Source organism: Polyodon spathula, chromosome 59 (genome assembly GCF_017654505.1).
Source record: "Polyodon spathula isolate WHYD16114869_AA chromosome 59, ASM1765450v1, whole genome shotgun sequence".
Lineage (NCBI taxonomy): Eukaryota > Metazoa > Chordata > Actinopteri > Acipenseriformes > Polyodontidae > Polyodon > Polyodon spathula.
In genome coordinates, this window is record NC_054592.1 from 520,217 (window position 1) to 544,241 (window position 24,025).

At 44.2% G+C, this 24,025-nt stretch overlaps 1 protein-coding gene across 1 annotated transcript in view; it reads left to right on the forward strand.

Annotated features, from left to right (window-relative positions):
• The window catches only part of fer1l4 (fer-1 like family member 4), a 29,274-nt gene extending 9,272 nt beyond the window's left edge, over positions 1-20,002 (forward strand). The window contains exons 12-45 of the mRNA XM_041240095.1: positions 705-867; positions 1,001-1,184; positions 1,965-2,151; positions 2,675-3,042; positions 3,406-3,514; positions 3,800-3,992; positions 4,278-4,398; positions 4,886-4,986; positions 5,441-5,528; positions 5,645-5,761; positions 6,375-6,527; positions 6,656-6,839; positions 7,462-7,586; positions 7,788-7,922; positions 8,066-8,239; positions 8,626-8,736; positions 8,823-8,984; positions 9,420-9,588; positions 10,211-10,323; positions 10,746-10,871; positions 11,322-11,364; positions 11,708-11,817; positions 12,061-12,195; positions 12,379-12,495; positions 13,174-13,301; positions 13,441-13,611; positions 14,016-14,170; positions 14,893-15,065; positions 15,195-15,280; positions 15,460-15,558; positions 15,925-16,166; positions 16,459-16,760; positions 17,066-17,166; positions 17,496-20,002. Coding sequence (XP_041096029.1) covers positions 705-867; positions 1,001-1,184; positions 1,965-2,151; positions 2,675-3,042; positions 3,406-3,514; positions 3,800-3,992; positions 4,278-4,398; positions 4,886-4,986; positions 5,441-5,528; positions 5,645-5,761; positions 6,375-6,527; positions 6,656-6,839; positions 7,462-7,586; positions 7,788-7,922; positions 8,066-8,239; positions 8,626-8,736; positions 8,823-8,984; positions 9,420-9,588; positions 10,211-10,323; positions 10,746-10,871; positions 11,322-11,364; positions 11,708-11,817; positions 12,061-12,195; positions 12,379-12,495; positions 13,174-13,301; positions 13,441-13,611; positions 14,016-14,170; positions 14,893-15,065; positions 15,195-15,280; positions 15,460-15,558; positions 15,925-16,166; positions 16,459-16,760; positions 17,066-17,166; positions 17,496-17,676 — 5,126 coding nt within the window. The 3' untranslated portion in view covers positions 17,677-20,002. The remainder of the gene's footprint in view (positions 1-704; positions 868-1,000; positions 1,185-1,964; positions 2,152-2,674; positions 3,043-3,405; positions 3,515-3,799; positions 3,993-4,277; positions 4,399-4,885; positions 4,987-5,440; positions 5,529-5,644; positions 5,762-6,374; positions 6,528-6,655; positions 6,840-7,461; positions 7,587-7,787; positions 7,923-8,065; positions 8,240-8,625; positions 8,737-8,822; positions 8,985-9,419; positions 9,589-10,210; positions 10,324-10,745; positions 10,872-11,321; positions 11,365-11,707; positions 11,818-12,060; positions 12,196-12,378; positions 12,496-13,173; positions 13,302-13,440; positions 13,612-14,015; positions 14,171-14,892; positions 15,066-15,194; positions 15,281-15,459; positions 15,559-15,924; positions 16,167-16,458; positions 16,761-17,065; positions 17,167-17,495) is intronic.
• Positions 20,003-24,025: the final 4,023 nt, after the last annotated feature.

The window sequence follows — 24,025 nt, forward strand, 5'->3', positions numbered from 1 at the left end:
TGACCAGGTTTGCAGAAGCTCCTTTACCTGGGCAAGTATTGACCAGGTTTGCAGAAGCTCCCTTACCTGGGCCAGCATTGACCAGGTTTGTAAAAGCTCCATTACCTGGGCCAGCATTGACCAGGTTTGCCGAAGCTCCCTTACCTGGGCCAGCATTGACCAGGTTTGCAGACGCTCCCTTACCTGGGCCAGCATTGACCAGGTTTGCAGACGCTCCCTTACCTGGCCAGCATTGACCAGGTTTGCAGAAGCTCCCTTACAAGCGTTTACTCCATTAAAAGCAAAGCAAAGCGTTATAATGCACAGTTACTGCATGTAGAAGCATAGGTAAGCATTATAAATGATAGTGAGGTATAGTAAAGCATGATAATAAACATGGAAAAGCAGGATAAAGTAGAGTAAATGCATGGAAAACTGCAAAGATACAATGTAAACTCCTATAAGGGTTGTGGAACCTGACAATCACATATTACTGTATGTTGTGTTGTCTACTGTAGCAGAGAGATACTGTGAAACCATTTTCCAAACATCTGTTTCCATTATTATTAAAAAGAGAGGGCTGGGGTGGGTCTGTCATGTTTGGGTTTAGCATTACAGACAGTCCTCGCTTTCCACACGCTCCAGCCGCGGACACTGCATTGCAGATACACAGCAGTTATTGAACAACCCCCCCCCCCCCCCCCCCCTCTCTGTCCTGTTTTCAGATCACCGGTTTTACCAGAAATGGGCAGTACTCACCGATCCCAAAGACACGCGGAGCGGCATCAAGGGCTACGTGAAGGGCACTGTCAGCGTCGTGGCGAAGGGGGACAGCATGGGCATGGCCAGCATCCCCACGACAGGCAGCCAGAACGATGACATCGAGAAGTGAGCGGGGACTCGGGGTGTGGGCAGTGGGCAGCCACATCACGGGGGGGGGGGGGGGGGGGGGTGCCGGTCTGCTCTTTTGAAATCTGTGAGGCTGCTCTGCATCCTGAAGCTGCTGCTCTTCTCTGCTCAGGAACCTGATGCTACCCAGGAGGATGCCGGCGGAGAGACCCTGGGCTAAGTTCCTTGTCAAGGTCTATAAGGCTGAGGGTCTGCCCAGCATGAACGCGGGGTTCATGGGCAGCTTTTCCAAGATCATGGGGGAGAAGAAGGTCTTCATCGACCCCTACGTGCAGATCACCTTTGCAGGGCAGCAGGTACGCCTCCTGTTTCTTCACCCACTGCTAAAAATGAAGGAGCAGTCTAGTCTATTCCCCACTGCTAAAAATGAAGTGGGTTTTTAGGGTTCCTTATTAGTGATTTTATATATATAATATATAAAATATATATATATATATATACATATACACATGTATATAATGTGGGTGATGCTTTCCTAAAAAACATGTTTATAGCCAAATTACGTATCATTTGGTATATTACGTAGACAACATACTATAAAGGACATAACCAGGTAAGTTATTTACATGTAACTGAGGCATTAGTAAGCAGTGCCATTATGACACGACACCCAGGTTTACACAAGTGTCGTTATTGATAATAAACAAACCCTTTTTATATAGGGCACATGTTTATGATATGAAAATATTATGGAGACCAGTTCTGGTACCGCTTAAAAAAGAACTGGTCATTGTATTATATTTCTTTAGAAATGCATTTATTTATTTATTTATTTATTAGAGCCTCATACCACTGTGTAATCCACCTACTCTTAAATTCTTATCAAACCTCAGAACCACTGTGATTTCAAGTGTGTTTTCTTCTTGCAGTGCATTTCACAGAAATGACTGATTGGTAACAAACAGCTGAGTCCGCTCCCTGATGAAACTGATCAAAGATCTACCAAGCCTTTTTTCTCTCGAGACCCCCCCTTTTCAGTTGCGCGTCACCCTCTCTGCTATGCATTCCTGTGCTCGCTAGAGTCTCCCTTTCAACCGCTGTGGTTAAACCTGTGCTCTTGTGTTTGTTGGCCCCAGGGAGAGACGTCCGTGGAGAGCAACACCAACGCCCCGGAGTGGAACGAGCAGATCTCCTTCATCGAGCAGTTTCCACCCCTCGCCCGGAGGATCAAGGTGCAGATCCTGGACGACGCCAACATCGGCGACGTGGCCCTCGCCACGCACTTCCTAGACCTGCAGCAGATATCGGACCCCACGAGGAATGGTAATTCAGAGAGATGAACCGAGGAATAAACTGAGGATTCTAACAATAAAAGAAACATTTCTCTTAACTGGGTTCCTGGTAACGCTTACAAAAGAATCTCTTGATTCAGTGGAAAATAAGTTATTGGGAATATTTATAAGATTCATAAGATGATCAGCTATTCATGAATATATTGTCAGTAAAAATGCCAGAGCCCCAGATGAGAAGCCGTCACTTCCAGTTGGCTTTTAAAACACTGAATGCTGGAGTTAATTGCCGCTGTTTGATACTAAATTGTAAAGTTGAGCTTATCTTGTTTTTGAACTCAGCCCATTAATGAATGGATTTATTTAATAACTGTCTGTAAATACTTCTTAAAGGCAGTTCTGAGTACGAGTGAGAGCAGCACACCTCTAGGAATATTCATAAGATTCATGAGACGATCAGCAACAGTGTCATTCCGTCATGCACTAGTTAAGCAGTAAGAATCCCTAAATTGCGGGCGTGACGTGACTGCTCTTATAGTGCTCCCTGTGCTCCACAGGCTTCCACCCCACATTCGGACCCACCTGGATCAACCTGTACGGCTCCCCCCAGAACTCGGTCCTGCGGGACATTCACCGGGACCTGAACGAGGGTCTGGGTGAGGGCATCTTCTACCGGGGTCGCATCCTGCTCTCCCTGTCCGTGGAGCTGTACCACTCGCCCAGCCCCACCGAGAACAAGGCAGCCAAGGCCAAGAAGAACGCCCTGAGCAAGCTCAAGCTGAAGAAGAAGAGCAAGAAGTCCAGGGAGAAAGTGAAGGAAGAAGCAGCGCCGGAGGGGAGCAGCGAGGGGGCGGAGCAGGAGGAGAGCATGGAGCTGCCTAGCGCCGTCACTGTGGAGATGGAAGAGATCCACCCGCTGCCTGAGGTCAGCCATCTCACCCCATGCTCATTGCTGCAGCTTGTTGAAGCATCTTCTTTGCAGTGACCTGTATACATGCATTGTTCTGTTCTGTTATTGGGGTCCTAGAAGCAGAAAAATGTTGAGATTTGGAGAGTCATAATCCTGGGATCTTTAAATCATCAATGGCTAAAGACCTGGCAAGAAATGTTAGTGTTGGCCAATTAAGAAAATAATTGGTTCAGTGAAACCAAGGCTGCCCACCTCTATTAAAGAATGACAACAGCATAACTAAAACTCAATCCCACCCACCCCCAGACTGAACTGAGAACCCCCCAGGTTTTGAATGTTAAGCATTGATAAAGCAGCGACTGGCTTGTTTCTCTGCAGAACTTCGTGGGTGAGAAGGAGGAGTTCCTGCTGTTCGGGTCCCTGTTTGAAGCCACCATGATCGACCCCTCCATTGGCTCCAAGCCAGTCACGTTTGAGCTTTCTATCGGTATGAAAGCATACAGTGTTTGTTCTTCCTGTTACTCCACTTAGAGGTGGATTCAATTACAAACAGTGAGGCATAGGAGCAGAAAGATGGACCACTATCTTCACCTGGTGGAGAAAGACAGGCCACTGGAAAACTGGACTCCATTCTGTCCAGCGCATTGGTGGAATTGAAATGTTAATAACATAAAAAAAAGAGAAATGCAATGATCATTCCCTTGCAAAAGGAAAGACGATGGAAACGTGCTTTCTTGGCGATCCAGAAAAACTGTGTGTTTTTTTTAAACAGGTAACTACGGTAAGGCTGCCGACGTGATTGTGAAATCAAAAAAGACTGCGGCGAAGGAGGAGCTGAAAGAGGACATGCAGCCGCTGATGGAGAGCTCCGAAGATGAGCTGGAGAAAGTAGATGTGGAGGAGCCTAGGAGCAGAGACAAGTCCGTCACTCAGCCCAAGAAGCCACAGTCAACCGAGTATGACAGGTGAGGGAGGCTCTTAACAGGAGGCATTTATCAAGACCAGTCTGATCTGTTGTCTGCACGCTTCAGCATAGTTAAATCAGCCTCAAAGAGACTTCAGTGAACGACAAGTTTGTTTGTTTATTTGTTGCCTTCATTTTGTTGTAAAAAGTTTACTACTGTCATGCTTGCTTAACTGGTAACAAAACCCACAGTACATGTAATGTGAATGCAATGCCAATTCCCAGGGTAATTCTGTCTGTTGTTTAGACTGGCGTGCTATATTAACTGCTGCGCTCTGCTTTGCAGGTCTTTCAGTTGTATTCCCCTGCTGCACGAGAAGCCTTGCCTCTACATCTGGAACTATTATGAGGACCATAGCGCTCGGCTCTATAATACCAACTGGATTGGAAAGATGGCAGACAGACTGGTCAGTGTCTTCTGTGCAAGCAGTATACCAGCGCCTGTCCTGTAAGATTGGGCTTGCACACGCGGGCACCGGCTGCTGTTAGGATCGCATCAATCTCGTACTTCTACAAGGGGAATCTCAACAAGGATAGCAGCTTTGTGCACACACGTTATCTTCACTGTCACACTGCTGGAGTCTTTATGCCGCGTTTCAGTGTAATCACGAGGTGTCTTTTAACATGAATGCAGTGTTATAAAACAAGCAAGTAAAGGGTGGGAACAGTCCATTTGTTTGTATTTGCAAAAGTGAAATCTTGTGTTAACATTTGATAACCCTTTAGATTTTCGTATTTGAATTATTTTTTAAAGGAATACTTTACTGTGTGTCTCTAGAAAATCGAGTGAACGCTGCCCCAGGCCAGGAACATGTCCCAGTGAGAGGAATCTCTCATTCCAGGCACAGCAGTTGCTCCCGCGCTCTTCTCATCACCTGTTTTCTTGTCTCTCAGGAATATGGGATCGATGAAGTGGAGAAGCTACTCAAGCGGCCGAGGAGCCATGCAAAGGAACGTCTCAAAGAGGTCCTGGCTGAGTTCGTGGCGAGCTGCAGGTGTTTAAGAGTTTTGTTTATGGAAAAAAAGGGCTGATATATGCAAGGGGGTATCATTAAGGGTAACAATTTCAATTAAGGCTCTCCAAATTACTGTTTATTTACATAGTAGTCACTTAGTAATTACATGTGTCCTTACTCATACAGTAATTACAGTATTATTATGCATCGTTACAAAGCACTAAATGTGTAAATCTGTGTGCACGATATATATAGGTAAGTACAAAATTGTATCAGAAATGTTTTGGGTTAGGGTTGTATGGTGTAAAAAGATTTCCACAATAAATACATTGCAACTATGCATAATAACATTGTAATTATCAGTATGTATTTACTATGTAGGTACACTGTGCATAGAGACACGTGGTGGAACGTGCTTCCTGTTTAAGTTTCCCCAGTTCGATGGAAGGCACAGACACACAATAACCATCTCCCTTTCTGTCCCACGTTCCAGGCAGTACAGTGTAAACGCAGATAAGAAGACGATGCCCAGGCCAAACAACCTCGACAGGTGCAGAGTGAAGTTTTTAAAACAGAGCATTGTAAGTACAGACTAGAGGTGGTATCTGCTATGTTTCTTGGTGGAATGAATCCTGAGTACAAAGCTCCATTCTCTAGTCTTTGCTACCAATGCCCTGTCTGTACTGGATCCCCTCAGATCATGCTGGCCAAGCAGGTCCTGAGAATCAGACACAGAATCACCAAGCAGAACACCAGAGTAAAACTGGACGAGACGAGGACAAAACTGAAAAGACTGCGCTTTCTAGCCAAGGAGGTAAAGTGACTTCAGTGCTGTTTCACTGCCGCAGCGATGCACCGTCCGAAGTGTTGTCTTGCAGCTGTTAAAGGCAGGTCTGTCTGCAGCAGCTGGCTGAGGTTTAGTTTTATGAAACGATCACACGAGTGCAACACTAACTGAAAGCGTGGCTTACAAAAACAGATCTGTTTAACCAAGCGTACTGTGGTAGGATGTGTCTCCTTGCTTTAAAGTAAAAGAAAATCAAAAATTCACGTGTTTCTTTCAAACACTGCACATCGAGACCTCTGTAATGAGTAGAAGACCACAGGTAGGGCGTACAGGATTATTATTATTATTGTTTAAATGCAGATTTTTATTGCATTTTTAAATTACATGCATGCAATTTTATAGTCTGAGTATATTCTCCAATATAGAACTTTAACATTCATACATGTTTAAATCTGAACACGCACCATCGCTGATAATTATTACATGACAGGAACAATAATACAACGGGCGAAGAGTCACTGGCAATAAGCCGACAGTGATCATAGATCTAGTGTTGTAATTCATTTATAAATGAGTAATGTTAGGATGCCTCCTCCCAGCCATCCCTTCCTAAGGCTGTGTGTGTTGCTATTGGTTCCAGCCTCAGAGCACCCTGCCTGACGTATTCATATGGATGCTGAGCAGCAACAAGCGTGTGGCGTACGCTCGCATCCCGTCTCACACCATCCTCTTCTCGATGGTAGAGGAGGAGAGAGGAAAGGACTGTGGTAAACTGCACACCCTTTACCTGAAGGTAGTGAGCCTCGATCTACTGTCACACATTCGGGGGGGTCAGTAGCCCTGCAGTGGCAGAGCTGCACGGTTAGTGTAAGACGCGTGTTGCTAATCGTCAATGTAATCTTTTCCTCTCCTCAATGACAGACCCCCGGGGCCCCTGTGGGAGAGGTCTTTGCTAAGCTGGAGGTGTACATGTGGCTCGGGGTGACCAAGTATGTGAAGAACATCCTGAGCAGCCTGCCGGACGAGTTCAAGCCCCTGTATGAGCAGGCCAGCTTCAGCACCCCCATCCCTTCCAGCATGCCTCCGTCCAAGCTGTGCTGCGATGGTGAGGGGTCCCAGGACGCTCTGCTCAGCCGAGAGCCGTCCACTCCCTTAGAAATGCTTCCCAAAAGCACAGCAAAGTGTCTCTTATACAGGTTTTGCACAGCCATGCAGTTTCCCCCCATGCTTTTCCAGTGGTGAAACCACAGAATTTACCCATGTTTTTTAAGATGTTTTTAATATGCTTTACCATACCTTTCTGTGCTTTATAATGCTTGCCTGTGGTTTACTGTGCTTTGTTACACTTTGCTGTGCTTTTGCTATTGGAAACTTTTAGAAGGGGTATTGTAAAGACCAGCAAGCTGTGTAAAGTATCTTATTAAACATGCCAAACCAAGGAAAACTATGGTAAGTACATAAGGTAGCCATGGGAAAAAACAAGGTAAACATTTAATAATACTGTAGAAAACTTTTCTAGAAGTTGCTGGGCTCTGCTCAGTTAACAGGGCCACCAATGCATGATTTTAGAATTATTTTTTTTAATTACCATACCCCCTAACCTTTACTATTTATACATCAATGTGCATCACCTATTCATTGAAATGGAAACCTTACAGTAATAACAGATGTCCAGCTGTTTGAATGGATACCTTGATCTGCAGTGTCTCTCTGAACTCTCCGTGCAGATAGCCGTTATTTCCAGTTAAGGGCGCACTTGTACCAGGCGCGGGGGATCCTGGCTGCGGACGACAACGGCCTGTCGGACCCTTTCATCAAAGTGGTGTTCTCCACCCAGTGCCAGGTTACCAGGGTAGGCAAGACGCACAGTGCACTGTACATTCCTAACTGTGTAAAACACAGAATAATCAGCCCCCTAAACCTGGCCGCGCAGCTGAGTAGCAGGACAGCAGTGATGCTGTGATTCAGCAGGGCAGCAGTGATGCTGTGATTCAGCAGGACAGCAGTGATGCTGTGTCTCACCCACTGCTACTCTTGCGCTCTCCCTCTCTAGATACTGGAGGGCACCCTCTCCCCCACATGGAGTGAGCTGCTGTTCTTCGATCAGATCCTGATGGAGGGGAGCAAGGAGGATTTGAGGAGAGACCCTCCCGTCATTGTCATCAACCTCTACGACTACGACAAAATTGTAAGAACGCCAACCGTTTAAAAAAGATATGGGGTCCAGTTCAATCTAATACAATAACGACTAAACGAATAAAACCGCATGCATTTGTATTTTCCCAAAATGTGTAACCCTAACCCCTGTGCTGCTGGCTCCTGTTTCTGTAGGGCAGCCCCAAGTTCATCGGCCAAGCCTTTGCTGGCCCTGAGGTCAAGCTGATTGATGAGACCTACAGTAAGCCAGCCTTGCAGTTCTATGACATCACCAAAGGGAAGACCCGGGCGGGGGAGCTGCTGGCAGCGTTTGAACTCATCGAGCTCGATTACTCTGGATACGGGGAGGTGAGAGCCCATTCAACCTGCCCTCCGTTAACAAGCACTGAGCAGGGACTGAAGTACTGGCTAGCAGCGGAGCAGCTGAGAGGGGAGAGGTATAGGGATGTAGCCGGGTTTATTTTCACAGCTGGTATACATCATCTAGACGAAAGAAAGACAGTCGTGATTTATAGCAAGGAATAACAGTGTTACACACACATTTTAATGACACATTACTGATGTGAAGCTTTGTATCATGTTATAAAGTACATGTTCTTATAACATTGTTTTTCTATGGCTCATTATTATTATTATTCTTGTTGTTTTTATGATGATGATGATGATTATTTGTGCTGAGTGTCCAGGTTCAAAGCTCCTTGCAGGTGCACATGCTATTTAACTCTATCTAACAGCCTAGTGTCTCAGCGGATGTTGACCCAAAAGAACCAGAATACCTGGTGGAGCAGAATTACTACCCGATCCCTGAGGGGGTTCGGCCCAAGCTCAGACCATTTAAGATTGAGGTGAGTCTGCACTGTGTGCCTGTGTGTGTGTGCCCGCCTGTGTCAGAGCTGTGTAGTGAGTCCCTGCTTCGTGCTGTGCTCCTCAGGTGCTGTACTGGGGGCTGCGTGATCTGAAGCGGGTCAACCTATTTGAGGTTGAGAGGCCTCAGGTGAAGATCGAGTGTGCTGGGAAACTGATCACTTCCGAGGAGATTACTAATTACAAGCAGAACCCCAACTTTACTGAGCTCGTCCAGCACTTCGATGTGGTGAGTCTGGCTATTAGTAAAAACATACAGACTCACTGCTGCTGTCAGGAACCTTGTTAATTAGCAACAATATTCGCACAAGCGCATCCCCTTTTCATCTCAGTTTTAATTATTATGAAAGTAAAGCTCCCATGGCACTGTGTTACAGGTCACGATTCAAGCTCGGATGCTTTTTTTCTGTGCTGGCTAAATGTGTATAGCGGTCCATGCTGAAATATGTGTGTTAGCTTGGAAGAATGCTTAAAAATTAACAAATGCAAACGACTTTAATACACATGACGAGCGGGAAGCGAAACAGATCTACTGTACTTCGAATCAACAATTTGACAAAGGTGTCTACTTGCATAGACTGCAGGAAGGATGCGTTGCAGGTGAATGCAAATATGATGAGGATTCCTTGTGGGTGCTGACAGTAACCTTCGTTGTCCCCTTTAGGAGCTCCCTGAGCTGGTATACCTGCACCCCCCGCTCACCATCTTCGTCCTGGAGCAGCGAGCCTTTGGGCGCATGGTGCTGGTGGGGACACACGTGGTGCAGAGTCTCATGCAGTTCGCACCCAAAGACCTGGAGGAGCTGAATGAAGAGGAGGAGCCGGAGCAGAAGGGTGAGATCTGGCTTCAGAGCTGCCTTCAGATCTGTTTAGAATATGTTTGGTGTTTAGTGGCTACCTCTGATCAACCTGAGAGTGTACTTTCTCGATGTAGCCGCTGAACACTTAGAAACATATGTTATTAATTTAAAGTTAAAACAATGTAGTAATGTGGTTATTTTGGATTGTCAGTAGATGTATTTTTTATGTAATAGACTACTATTGATGTTGATTGTAAAGACTTTTTAAGAAAAAGTAAATCTATACAAAGCCTTTGCCACTTGTTAGTAGACTTGCTCAAGCTGCTATATTATTACTGTTGTGATTGTTTCTGTCCTTTATAATTACATTTTTATTTGAAATAATATTTCTATGTTCCAATTAACCAACAAAGCCCCCCCAACAAATTGAAGAACAAAGACAGTGAATTAGCAGGTTTTAAAAAGTCCACAATGGAGTTAATTACACGTTTCAGTGCATCACTGAAATGGGGTGAAGGAATCAATATGCCACATTGTCAGAATAATATTATAACATTAGAAATGTGTTCTGTGGGAGTTTATTTATCCAGGATCACTCGGTTTTAAAAACATCCCTGAGCTTGAAATTGTTTTAGCACGCATACTTTTCTCTCCAGAGAAGAAACCTGAAAAGATAGTGAACCCTCTGAACACCGTCATCAACATGAACCTGGGCTCCCTTCCTATGGCAGCCACCAAGATTCCTATCAACCCCATCAACCTGGCGTCAGTAAGTACTGGGGACACAATCCGTCTGGGTCCAGCACAACCAGGGCCTCGTCTTCCAGCCAGTCTAAAGGCTTAAGTGTAGGCTATCTTCCTTCTTGAGTTGTTATATCATTCAAATTCCTCTCTGAAAACCTTTGCACCTAGAAAGACCTTGCCACTCGCCTACCTCATCTCAAACGTCTCCTGTTAAACGACTGTTCTCTTATGATCAACAGAAGAAAAGCATTGTGTGTCCAAATACATCATCACACACTGAACCTGTTCCCCACGCTGCTCTTACCTCTCACCGTTTCAGTTTTACAGGTTACTGTTTGTTCTGCAGGGCTGTGATCGTGCACGAATTTCACTGTGAATCTGTCAGGTCTGTAATATATGGGTCAGTCCTGTGCTAACGCTGTGTCTGTGTGCTGCCTCCTCTTCCAGAAAACCATAAGTAAAGTCCCCCTTGAAATCCTCAAACAGGAGGAGCTGGTTGAGGAGGAGCCTGAGAAGGAAGAGCTTGACTGGTGGTCCAAGTACTATGCCTCTCTGGCGGAGCTGGAGAAAAAGGTTATTATTGAACTAGTCAGTCATACCTGGAATGCAGATTTAGAAGGACCCACAGGATACAGAGTCAAACTGGAAACTTGCATGATAGCCTGCTAAGTCATATGACTCTCACCTCCTGCACAACTGTGTGATTCAGTCCTATTGATGCAATGAAGACTACACCAATGAGAAGGACCAGCACAGTAATCCACCCCACCTCCTCCCAGTCCCAATGTGGTCCCTTGACTCGGGACTGTCGTGTGTTAGTGTTGCACAATACTCTTGTCAAGAGCCCTTTCATAGCAGTGCATAGCGGTTCTGACGCCAAACCATTGAAGACATATTTCTTACAATGGCAAAAACCTTCATTCTGGTCGAGTGAGTCTTATTCTTTGGAAAATCCAATCCAGTCAAATAAAAGCAAAATCTCCATGGTCTCGTCACTAAACTGTTCCTTGTTTCCTGCTTCAGAATACAGAGGAGGAGGAGGATAATGAAGATCATCAGGAAGCAGGTAACGTCTCCACGGCTGGCTTGCAGGATTTGCGGAAAAATTTGATCAAAATGTGTTGCTCATTATTTTCTGCAAATCAATGTACTTTTTAATATTATGTTTTAGTTGACGATGCTCTTCCGTTGAAGACATTCTGCAGGATTTTCTTTAGTCAGACTTCATTGACATGAAAACCCTTTCGATTTGAGATCCATATTGGTGTAGTCAGCTCTACAGCATGGCTGACAGATCAGGTTGCAGATCGTGATTGGTATTCTAGACTCTGTAAGGAGCTGGACATGCACACAGGCAGCCACTTTCTCCAGGCGTTCAGTAATCTTGTCTTGAACTCTCTCTGTTGTAGATGGTGGGAATTTAAATGCTGATTCTCTAGACACAGTGGAAGAAGATTTAACTGCCTATACTGAACCAGAGCCCCCTAAACCAAAGAGGAAGTCTATAGCAGTCCTTACAGTAAGCATGGTTTTTAGTTTTTACAGTATCTGAAACTGTAACTTTTCTAGGGGAGCAAAAAGATACAGTGATAATTGAAACTGGAATACAGATTATATAAGGTGGTGTAGTACAATGGCTCCTGTTGTCCCTGTAATAACATTCCACTACACTGGCATTCTTGTTATAAGGAGGAATGTGTGTAGGACGACTATTTATTTTTTATTCTAGCATTATTCCATGACATCGACGTTTTTTTCACAGCTCTATAAATCAGAACTTGAAAACGAGTTTCAGGATTTCATGGACTGGCTGCACATATTCCCCATCTACAAAGGCAAGGCCAACTGCGATGAAGAGGATGAAGATGACGAGGAGCGAACCATGGGGAAGTACAAGGTACCGCTTCCCTTTCAAACCTTCCGTCTCTCCGTCTGTCACCCCAAGAGCATCTTGTGGGATTAGATCATTTAGATCTTGCAGCTGCACCGGACTGTGTTCTGAAAGTTAGCATGCTTGTTTGTGATTGAGTATCCCTTCTTGTTTCCGCGATGCTCACTGTCCTTACCCCTGTCCCTCCAGGGCTCTTTCTTAATTTACCCCAAAGAGGAGGGTGAGGAGGAGCCAGAGTGTAGGATTATCCAGGGGGCCCCCAAAAACATGCCTATCAAAGTGCTTGTGAGAGTCTACGTGGTGAAGGTAAGTGTAGTGGGCAGGAGAGCACAGGTGTGAGTGTGTGTGAGTGTGTGTGAGATTGTCGCTGCTGTTTTGATAAGATTTCTTGTCAAGATGCTTGTTTCTGTTGTTATTGGATTGATTTGTATGTAAGCCTTCACAGTGGTGTGAGGGGCAAACAATACAAAGATCCAGGAGCAGAACCTTCAGGGTTGGGTTGATTTTATAACCCTCGAGACTACCCCACTGTATTTACTGTGGTTGCTTGTTAACTAGTCTTACAGTGAGAATGAATGCTTGAATCACAATGCTAGGTTGGTCAAATGAGCTTTTCTTTTTCTGTGTTGCTTTGTGTTCCTTTTCAGCCTCAATATGTCATATGGCTCGTGAAATTGTATTATTTTTTATATCCTGTCTGTGGCTGTGCATATGCCTCTGGGAAATGAAGGTCCTTTTTAAAAATGATTGGGCCCCTATGCACAAAGCTTTAACTCTAGAGGTATTTAAAAACTGTTTTAGTTTGATATTCACAAAGCCTGACTGTAGTTAAAGAAGCCAATAACGACCCTGAACAGTTTCGTGAATATCATTCATTTCTCTTATTGATCAAACAATATTTTGTGACTCGGACGTTTGTGAACAGGATCCCGGTGGCTTGTAATGTAAAACCTTACTGGATTGTGGTTTGATTTCGAACCCTAGGCTACCAACCTGGCTCCTACAGACCCCAATGGCAAGTCGGACCCCTATGTGGTAGTGAAGATTAGGGAGCAGCATATGGACAGCAAGGAGCGTTACATACCAAAGCAGCTGAACCCAGTCTTCGGAGAGTGAGTGCTCCCAGTATTGCTGCCTGTACAGGAGATGTGTCTGTGTGCGTGTGTGCATGTGTGATCTGAGTGTCCTCTGCTGTCTTCCTCTCAGTGTCTCTGTGTGTGTCTGAGTGTCCTCTGATTGTCTTCCTCTCAGGGTGTTTGAGTTGACAGTCTCCTTCCCTCTCGAGACTGAGCTCTCACTGATGGTGTTTGATCACGACCTGATTGGCTCTGACGACATGATCGGAGAGACAAAGATTGATCTGGAGAACCGTTTCTACAGCAAGCATCGGGCGCTGTGCGGCTTGGCGTCCCAGTATGATACGTGAGTTCGCTGCCTTCTCTCTGACTTCCCCGAGTGCAGGCGTGTATCATGTGATAAAACAGTAAAAGCCTGTGCCACTACAGCAACAGCATGAAGTGCACACTGTCCCATACCAGGAGGTTCGGTGTGCATTTAATCTGTGCATGAAAGATTTCAGACACAATGTTGTTTTATTTTATTTCCGCCAAAACTGTAATTTCAAAGATTTCTCCTTCCCTATAAAAGCACACAGGTTCACAATGTTGTACATTTAGATCTATGCACAGAAAAGCTGAGTGCATCCCACCTTCTCTGCACTTCCATCCCTTCTTAAAGTTAACATTCGCTTCAGCACCAGTTCCAGCCTAGCGGTGCTTGTGATAATTCATGCCTTGCTGATGCTACCTGGTCTTCTTCGATTGCAGGGATGGCTACAATAAGTGGAGGGATGCTCGCAAGCCCACAGTCATCTTAGCCAACCTGTGCCGCAAAAACGGGGTCCCTGCTCCTGAGTACAGGCCATTCGAAGTCAAAATCGTCAACCAACTTTTTAAAATCCCCACCGAGGCGTTTCCAGAAGGTTGGTGTCTTTTCTGGTAAAACAGAAAGCAATTCGGCTGTATCATCCTGACACAAAATTTACAGGTGGTGTTCGGTTGTGGTTCAGGAATCAGACCTTGGCATTGTGGTAGAGTAGAACTGCTAAAGGGTAATCGGAAATCGTACAGACAGTCCAGAGGAGGAAAGGTTAAACCCAGCAATCCCATCCCAGCTGGCGCTACATCGTGCAACAATGATTTCGAGCTGGTGCACCGCAATGCAGCCTTCATTTACATTTGAAAACCTACCAGGTATTAAACAGCTGTACAGTCCTAAGAACCCTATTGCTGAGGAAGGCAATGCATGTGTTAACGCTGCTGTGTGATTGTGCTGCGGATCTACTGGGCACGGGCAAGGGAACCTTTATTGCAACACTGATCAAGGGATTCTGCAAATAAATGCAATGCAGTAAAATCCCTGCTAGTCAGCGGTCCCTTTCAATTTGAGATCTGAATATAGCTCTCTCTGTTATGGCTAGTTCTCCATTGGGGCATTTGGTTGTTAAAAAACTTGTATCCACCAATCATAAAGCGCCATTGCAGGGTGCTATCAGGCCGTCACTGACCTCAGAATATTCTCGGTTAGAACGTCTAGCTTCCTACAAACGAAACGGATTGAATGCACAGAGGAGAACTCTGAAAATTGCTGTAAGGCCAGTGCAAAGCTAACCTGTTACTTTGTCCTGGACCCTCCGCCCCCCAGAGTTGTTAAAGAAGAACAAAAAGACTGAAGAGGATCTAAACGAGCTGGAGGAACACAAAGCCCTGTTCGTCCTGCAGCAGTGGGAGAAGATACTGGGGTTTGGCAATAAGCTGGTCCCTGAGCATGTGGAGATCAGGTCCCTGCTCAACTCGGAGAAGCCTGGATTGGCACAGGTCAGCACAGCGCAGGCGTTGCACAGCTCCGGGCTTGTTCCGCTCCATCTGCTTATTCTTGACTCCACCCGCGCTCCTCTTCTGGTTCTTTGCAATGAACTTCAACATTTTCTTCCCCTTCTCTTTAAGGGTTATGTGCACATGTGGATTGACATGTTCCCAGTGGATGTACCAGCCCCGCCCCCTGTCAATATCAAACCCCGCCTACCGATAAGGTAATGCAAGCACACCTCATAGCTAGGAGACTTCTTTGTAAAAGTGGGTGGATCTTAGGTCTTTGCTTTTTTCACACGTCTAGCTGAATGCCTCCTTCCAGTATAGGTGGCTTCCTTCGACCACTGTCCTTTTCAAATGTAAAAGTCAGGACTATAAGCAAGATTTTATTCTTTTTCAGCTACGAGCTGCGTGTGATCATTTGGAACACTGACGATGTCTTCCTTGATGATGTGAATCCATTCACAGGGGCGCTATCCAGTGACATCTATGTCAAAGGGTACTGTATTTAAACATGGGCAATGTATACAGACCCTTAAAATTTCCCATAGTAAAACCATAGGACCGTGACAGCATGGTAAAGTATAGACAAGCATTTCAAAGCCTATAGAGATATGGTAAAGCATATTGAAAAACATGATAAACTATGACGATTTCATAGTGTAACTACCGAGCAAATTTACTGTGGTAAACTTTTGTAAGGGTAGTATGCTATCAGGTCAGTATATGCACAGAAAATAACCCTGAAAACTTGTGTTTATTGATGGGATTATTGCTCTGTGTGAATTAAAATCTAAGTATATATGGTGAAAATAAACATGGACAGTAACGTGAGTGTGAAACATGGATCTCTCTTCCCTTCCAGCTGGATAAAGGGGCTGGAGGATGACAAGCAGGAGACAGACGTTCATTTCAACTCTCTGACTGGCGAAGGCATGTTCAACTGGAGGTTTGTGTTCCGCTTTGACTACCTCCCCACGGAGAAAGAGATCACGTTCAAGAAGAAGGAGTCTATCTTCTCCATCGACGAGACAGAGTTCCGGCAGCCCGCCTGCCTGGTACTGCAGGTCTGGGATTACGACCGGATTGGAGCCAATGACTTCCTGGGTGAGAGTTTGGCATCGCTGCGCTCTGCTGGGGCTTTTACACGATTTCATTTGAGAAATCTTCGTTTGCTGCTCAGGTTAACAATTGTGGAATGTCCTTGTGTTGTCATTAACTGCACTAGCAGAGTCAGATTCATTATTGTTTTGCTTGTATTGCTTGTGGAACAGGCAATGTTCTTGTGACACACTGCTGTGTGCTGTCGGTGAGGTGAGACAGGATATGGGGTGTGTATCCCTATTGGGTCACAATATTGGTGTTAAATCAATTAACACACAGCCGATGCTGTTTTCAGGTTCCATTGAGCTGAAGCTGAATGACATGGTGAGAGCAGTCAAATCCTCGGAGCAGTGCTCAGTGAAGATGGGGAAGGACAAGGCCAGCCCGCGCTTCTCCATCTTCAGGAGCAAGAGGATGAAGGGCTGGTGGCCCCTGATCAAGCTGAAGAGCCAGGAGGAAATCGAGAGGGAGGAGCAAGAGGCCGAGGAAGAGGCGAAGAAGAAGAGGAAGAAGAAGAAGAAGAAGGACAGGAGGAGTCGAATGAAGCCGGATGAGATTCAGTTTGTGGATGCCAGTGGAAACACTTTTGTCCTGATGGTATGTAGAGGGGGGGTCTATTTTAACGATCTAAACACGGCGGATTTAAATACCACCGCACTTTAACTCTGTATTAATCACGCTGTGTTTATTTATTGTGCCTGAAATTTAAAATAAAACACTCACTGCCCTTCAGTACTGCTGATCTGTCCTGCAGAATCCATCCAGCATTACTGGTTACTCTTATTTGGTGAGCAAAAAGGAGTGTTAAAATAAAAAGAAAAAACTATGAATGTCCTTTATTTCAAGTTAAACCTAGAGTAATAAATGCATTTCATTGTAAAGACATCGCCTCTTCTGCGCAGGGTAAGGTTGAAGCCGAATTGCAGCTGGTCACTGTAGAAGAAGCTGAAAAGAACCCAGTGGGAAAAGCACGCAAGGAACCAGAGCCGTTGGAGAAACCCAAGTAAGTGTTGCTGCCCTTGAGACTGAACTTCTTTACTGCACTGCTCGTCCTGCATCCTACAGGATGCATCCAGCTGTCCTTGCATGGTCCAATTGGACGCTCTGCCCTTGTGAGCCACCTGCTGTCAGAGTTACAATCAGAACTAGAGGATCCTACTCATCATGTGTTTAAACTTAGAGGAAACCAGCCAAACCCTTATGGTCTAGATCTGGCTATTGAAATATGATAGCGTGTCTCTTATGTAAAAAAAAAAAAAAAAAAAAAAAAAAGGTTTAGATTGTAGCACAATAGAACAATTGTAGACAATTTTTTTCTTCTCTTGCCTCCAGTCGACCAAAGACGTCCTTCAACTGGTTCGTCAACCCATTGAAGACCTTCGTTTTCTTCATCTGGAAGAAATACAAGAAGTATATCATTGCTCTGCTCATCATAGTCATCCTGGCCCTGTTCCTGGCCCTGATCTTCTACACTCTACCAGGGCAGATCAGCCAGAAGATTATCAGTGGGTGACACCCTAACCTCTCCGCTCACACAGAGAAAGAGCAGAGATACTGGCACAGACAGCCACCATTCTATTATCTCACATACATCATCCACAACTATCAAACACTCAACATTCACAAACACAACCTGGAGAAATCCAATGACAAATGCTTCCACTGGGTAATGCCTTGTGTTATTTAAGATATCTGTTAATTTCTATGTTACTTCTAGTAATCACTACAAGCACTGATCAAGTGCCAAAACATGCAAGACTTTTTTTTTGTATATAAGCGCATCTTTACGAAATGTTAAAATGCTCTTGAATTTAGATTAATGAAATCGAATGCGTTCTGATGCTATACGCATTTGGCTGTAACGTTGTATGTTGGATTAGCCAAAGGTTCAATCTGGGAAGCAAGAAATGTACTTTTTACATAAAAAATTTAGAGTATATGCTGTAGCACCTTTTATATTACGCAATGGAGAAAAAAAAAAAGCAATCAGTGTTAGATAAGAAATTAAAAATAAAAATTCTTGCATACATGGGATTGGACAATGCAGATCAAGACGTAACCTGCATGTGAGTCGTTTCCGTTTGTGGCAGCCAGGTAGCTAACAGAGGGGGCTAATCCAATCAATCTGGACGCCTGCCCTTTTTATAAAAATGTGTGAGCATGCCAATGTTGTTGTTCTGTATGTAGACTCTTTTAATGTTGACCCACACAGAATGATGCAGGGATGTATTCATCAATAAATATGCTGCTGCTGCATACAGTCCAATATTACCCTCTTGGCTCCTATAGAATGCATGTGGTCCTGTATAGTATACTGACTAGGCGCTTGTTTCTAAGTGCACTGCACTGCACCCTGCTGGTACACATTGTACGTGCATCACTTTAATAGACACAGAAGCATGTGCAGTGCATGGCTTTCCTGTTCCTGTATACTCCTTCACCTCGGTGTTCACCCAGGCATGGCATTTGCTGCTATAGTTTCAGAACATGTCTGTTGATCCGATAGTGCAGTTGTGCTAGTGATTCATTTATCATTCTAGGTTTATTTTATTACCATTCGTCGAAGAGTTCTCCAAACAGGGAGGTATTCCATTATTACTGGAGGAAATTCAGGAAAACCAAAAATCCGACCGTCTCCTGCAAGCAGGCAGCAGAGTAAATTGCCACGTTTTAAGTGCGATAGTTTTACCTTTCTTTTTTTTTCTGGCAGAATGGCTATGCATTTTTTATCAGGCTCTTGGATTCCGCTGACGGCGAGAGAGACCCCTATTAATGCTGTATTCATCTGATTGCCATCCCTGTCTGTCTGTGTGTGTGTGTGTGTGTCAGATGTACATCTGTGCCTTTAACAGCTTTCAGATTGTCTTGAAATGAAAATGCCATTCACAGTGGCGTGACAATGCGAAAGCCCAGAAAAGCACTTGCAGGGTATTGTGCTTATTGTCTTCTGAGCTGGGTTAGTGATATGAAAATTAATTCGAACTCCAGTGACAGCACAGCCTCCTTGATGCTCAGCTCAAGGTAAAATAAATACATTGGAAATGGACGATGGTGGCTTATCAAGCCTCATTCCATTCCATCCTTTTGTTTTCAATGCAGTAAAGAAAGAACATCAGAATGCCAGACAGTATTTTATCAGTTGATTCCCCGTACGAACATTTATTTTTTCATTTTTATTAGGCAGTTCTTTGAGTGTGTGTATTGTGAGCTGATGCATGCTTGCACACTATTTTTTAAGGATAGTTTTTTTTCCCGAAGGTCAAGGTGGAGTTGTACAGCAGGCCTTGGGTCCCGTTCGTCATCACGGCTGTTTCCTTTCCCTGAAGGATCACCTCTCTCAGCAGGGCTGAGCTCCTCATAATTTATACAAGACGTAAAGGGGAAGCTAACCCCTCCCTCACACCCTCCCACGGGTCGCTTAGTGACTGCAGTTGGTTCACAGTCGGTCTCTGCCCTTTGCTTTGCATAACACAAGCTGGCTTCCTCTATCTTTATAAATACATTTCCACACAACGCTGTTTTTGTAAGGTTAAGTTCAGTGTAAGCCGCCTTCATGTGTCAGATCAGCCTCCCTCCATTTGGGATAAATGCACAGTTTGGAGTATCTCGCATGCATGGGCATTGTGCATAGACAAGCTACAGTATGTTAATTGCATTCTGCTTACTTGTTATAATATAGTGTAGGCAACAACTTCCTTTATAAACACAGGAAGCCCGTGTTTAGAAATCTGCGATATTGTCACTCCTGCAAGATATTACTCCAGTGTGCTTCATATGGGGCTTGTATTAATGAAAGCTTTGCAAGATTTCAAGACTATTAAATCTGATCTTATTCACCATATGGTGTCAATAAGGCTTCATTCTAAAAGTTTCTAATGGTAAATGAAAACTAGTATGCGTTGTAACATCATTCTGGGTGTCCTGCACAGAATCATGGCGTTCCTCAACGTTTTCTCTGGAACCCTTGCTGTGTTAAGATTCTATAAAGAACCTTTGAAGTGTTCTACAGTATACAGCTACAGTGTAGTCCAGCTAGTCTTTCCATGCTCGGTGTCTGCGTTTGCCAGGGCAGAGTGAGGCTATGCTAGTCTAGGTTCTGTGCAACGTTTTAAAGAAACCCATTAAGGGTTCCATATATATACGAAGCACTGCATACTGCTTTCCTATCTTCAAACATTCAGAAGCATTTGGTTTTATATTGAAAAGGAGTTCTGGAGAAGGCCCAAAGAACCATATACAGCAGTTCTCTATCCAGGAACTGTCTACAAAGAATGTATTTCGAGTCCCCTTCTCCAGATAGTAAAACCCAAGGTGTATATACAGGCGCCACACACGCTAAATGTTCGATTTCTGAAGATGATCAGTTTACAGGTAAGTCTATGGGGATGAATGAAGAGCTGCTTTTGAACTGACTTTACAAATGTGCTGTCCTGCAGGGGGCGTAAGAAGATCTCACCCCGGCATTCACCATAGTCATGAAAAAATCCACAAATCAACGACTGTTATCTACCAACTGCGCTCATTTGTAACATGGAAATGCTTTGATGTTTGAAGAGATATATAACTGTATTCTACAGCTGAAAGGTGTCCTGTTGCTACTTTAATACTTTAAAAACGAGAAAAGGGGTTTAAATGCATATACTCTGTTAGAGTGAGTGATTGAAATCAGATTTCTCAGGAAGGCATACCAGCCTTGATAAATGCGGGTTCAGTATTTCTTCAGACTAGCTTAAGGTGTCACAGCGTTGAGTCATAAAAATGAGGATATTTTGTAACATCAAAACCTGTTTAGAATCACTTTTCTCTTTTCACTCGATCTATAGCTCTATCTAAAAGAGAATGGAAAAAAAAAAAAAAAAATCATTCTTTTTAATCCAGAGTTTTTTATTGTGTACATGAAAAAAAAAAAAAAAAGTCCTTTTGCTATTTGAAAACAAACAAGCTTTTTCATTCTTTTTATTTTTTAATTGTTAGCTATCAAAGGAGCTTCCTTTGAAACAAACAAAAAAAAAAATGTGTGGGGGGTGGGGGGTTTGTCAAACCGGTCGTATTTTATAAGTTCCTCTGAAAATAAGGATGTGTACAATGCGCGCCGCCGCCCCGTGCGCGCACCCGATCCGATCATGAGAGGCAGCAGCAGTTCCGTTTCTTTGCCAGTTTGAGTCAATGGTCTGCCGGAGCGAGTGAGCGCGTCCCTGTGCTTAGAGATCAGTAATTCACCGCATGATCTATGCGGGGAGTTATATCATTATTATTATTATTAGCAGTGTTGTTTATTACACTGTATCTTTTATTTCACCTTTGCTGCTGCCTGCCTAGCTAATTATTTGCAAAAATGCCGGAGCTGATCTCCGTGAGTGAGTTTATTGACGAGACCCGGGAAGATTACAAGTCTCCCACAACCTCGTCCTTCACAACGAAGATGGCAAGATGTAAGAACACGGTCAACACCATTGAGGAGGTACGGTAACACAGGTCATATTCCTAGCCTGCCTTTGTTTGTCCTGTGTGTTATCATAGCGCTGGCCAGTGTGTTGCAGTTTGGTGCGTGTGTCTGTGTATCTCAATCTGTATGTTTTGTGTAAATCAGGTGAATCTAGTAGTATAACCCAGTTTTTAAATCTGACGACCTGGAAAACCTGACACACTGCACCTTTATGATTATTTTTTAAACGACATGTAGACTTCTTTCTCTTAATCACACAGCTGCTAGTTCAGGTTCCTCATTTATTTTTAACGCCCAGTAGTTTGAAATGCAATTTTTGAATGCTGTTTGACAGTATTTTCCTGCGTGTTTCAGTCGTCGCTAACCCCAGTTTGCAGTTTTCTCTTTGTGTGGACAGCGTGACAGTGCTTGCAAATTGCTTGACCTTTCGTTTGTATTCTAGTCTCTTGTTTCTGGAAATACAAATGAACGCGCTTGAGCAAGAGTCCTTTACTTTTCTTTAAATGTAGATTTACGTCACGTTTAATAGCCGTTGCAATTGTAAAGTCCGTTTTCACTTGCTTTAGTAATAGTGTTGCCTTGTTTCACATTTTGCGGTATTTTCAGCAACCCAGTTTTTGTGTTTACAATGCTCTGGTCAGGTGTTTTTCGGTAACGACACGCCGATCAGCTGCTGTCATTGGTGCATGACTGTGTCATCTGCATTGGTGAATCACGGAAGCGCTGTCTTCAGTTATTGCCTTGCGCCTTGGGTAGGGAAAGAAGCTTGGCAGAATGAAACCTCAGGTCGCATATAGACGGGACTACAGACAGCCGGCCATCCCGGTAAATTACACGGACTGGCCAGAGTGTGTCACTGTTACAGCAGGGAATCACGAACGAGTTGCTGGTGCTGATGGTGTTGCTAAGGAGTACCCGTCTGCACTTGATATGGGTGCCGGCCTTTCAGCATTCTTTACAGTGGAGCTATAGAGCGACAGAAAGGTGTGCATCCCGAACATTACGCACATCTCTCCAAAAACAAAACAACAAATGCGTGCTTGTTATTACAGACGTTGCACTTGGCATACAGTCAGCAGTACTTCATATTTTGGAAAGGTACAGTATTTTTCCAATGTCATATTTCATATATGTAAATTGATTTTACTGTTAAGTTAAAAAAAAAAAAAAAAAAAAAAAAAAAAAAAAGCCAGCCAATCTGCCGGTGAGCAGACGCAGGTCTCAGCAGAAAGCTAATTAAAGAAACATGCAGCAGCCTTGAACAGAGTTTGAGAACGTGCCAAGACAATTACACTGCAAGAGCGCAAACTCCATTCCCTAATAACAAGCCTGACACTAATTATCAGCCCATTAGAATGGAATCAGTTCATCGGAGAGGTTGCCTAATAACTGCAGAATGAAGGGGCTGGCAAGTGGGCGAGTGTTGAAATGTAGCTGATATCTGATGACACGCCCAGGAGCCCGGAAATCCACCCAGTTTTAAATAGCTACTGTTGAAATGGTAATGGGATACTGTGCCTGCTACCACGTGCTAAATGTGCTCGCAAACTGTTTGCCTGGATTTCTGCTGGCACGTAAGCAATTAAACAGATCCTTGTTTGATCGCCCCCGAGCAGATTATTGATCGGCCTCTTAGCACCTGATCACATCTCTGCAGGGTGTTTGTAAAAACAGTGCCTTTAATCCCAGATTCAATGAATTACCCTTCTCGACGTTTCACATAGTAAAAGCATAGCAAAGTGTAATAAAGACCGGTGAGGTAGGGTAAAGCATATTAATGAAAATGGGGAAGTGAAAAATGACCTTGCAAAAATGCTGTGGTAAAGGGATACCATTGTTCTGTAGTGACGGTGTGCCCCTTGATCCGAGACCTGAAGAGTTTGAAGAATTCACCTCTTTCTTAATTTTCGTTCTTTGGATAAAGGCGTGCAATCGAGATGGCTGTTCAGCTTTACTGTGTTGTTTCCCTTCTGTGTTCCTGACTTCAACGAAGATCACACAGGACTTTGTAGATTTAAAATTAAGACCATTAAGAGTTCAATGGATGTTTTTTTTTAACACAATTATTTGAATACTGAGTCACAGTGCCTAATAGGAAAGTGTGTGTGTGTGTGTCCTCCCCCCCTCAATCCTCAAAGTTTAATTCATCCCTGACTATCCCACGCAAAAGCTGGAGTGTGATCGTCTTGTGAGGCACAGAGGATAAACCAGCCTCCTCCACATCATTCTTCTTCTGCCAAGAAATGAAGCCACTTGCTGGCAAAAGAGGTCATTTGCACAGAGCATTGTGACTGACGGCTTGAAACAGGGAATGCGTAGGCTTGTCAGGATTTCAGATTCCAGCAGGCTTTGTCACATTGTAACTGATGCATTAATGTTGCTGATGGAGCCGCTATGATGAGTACAGCAGTCTAAC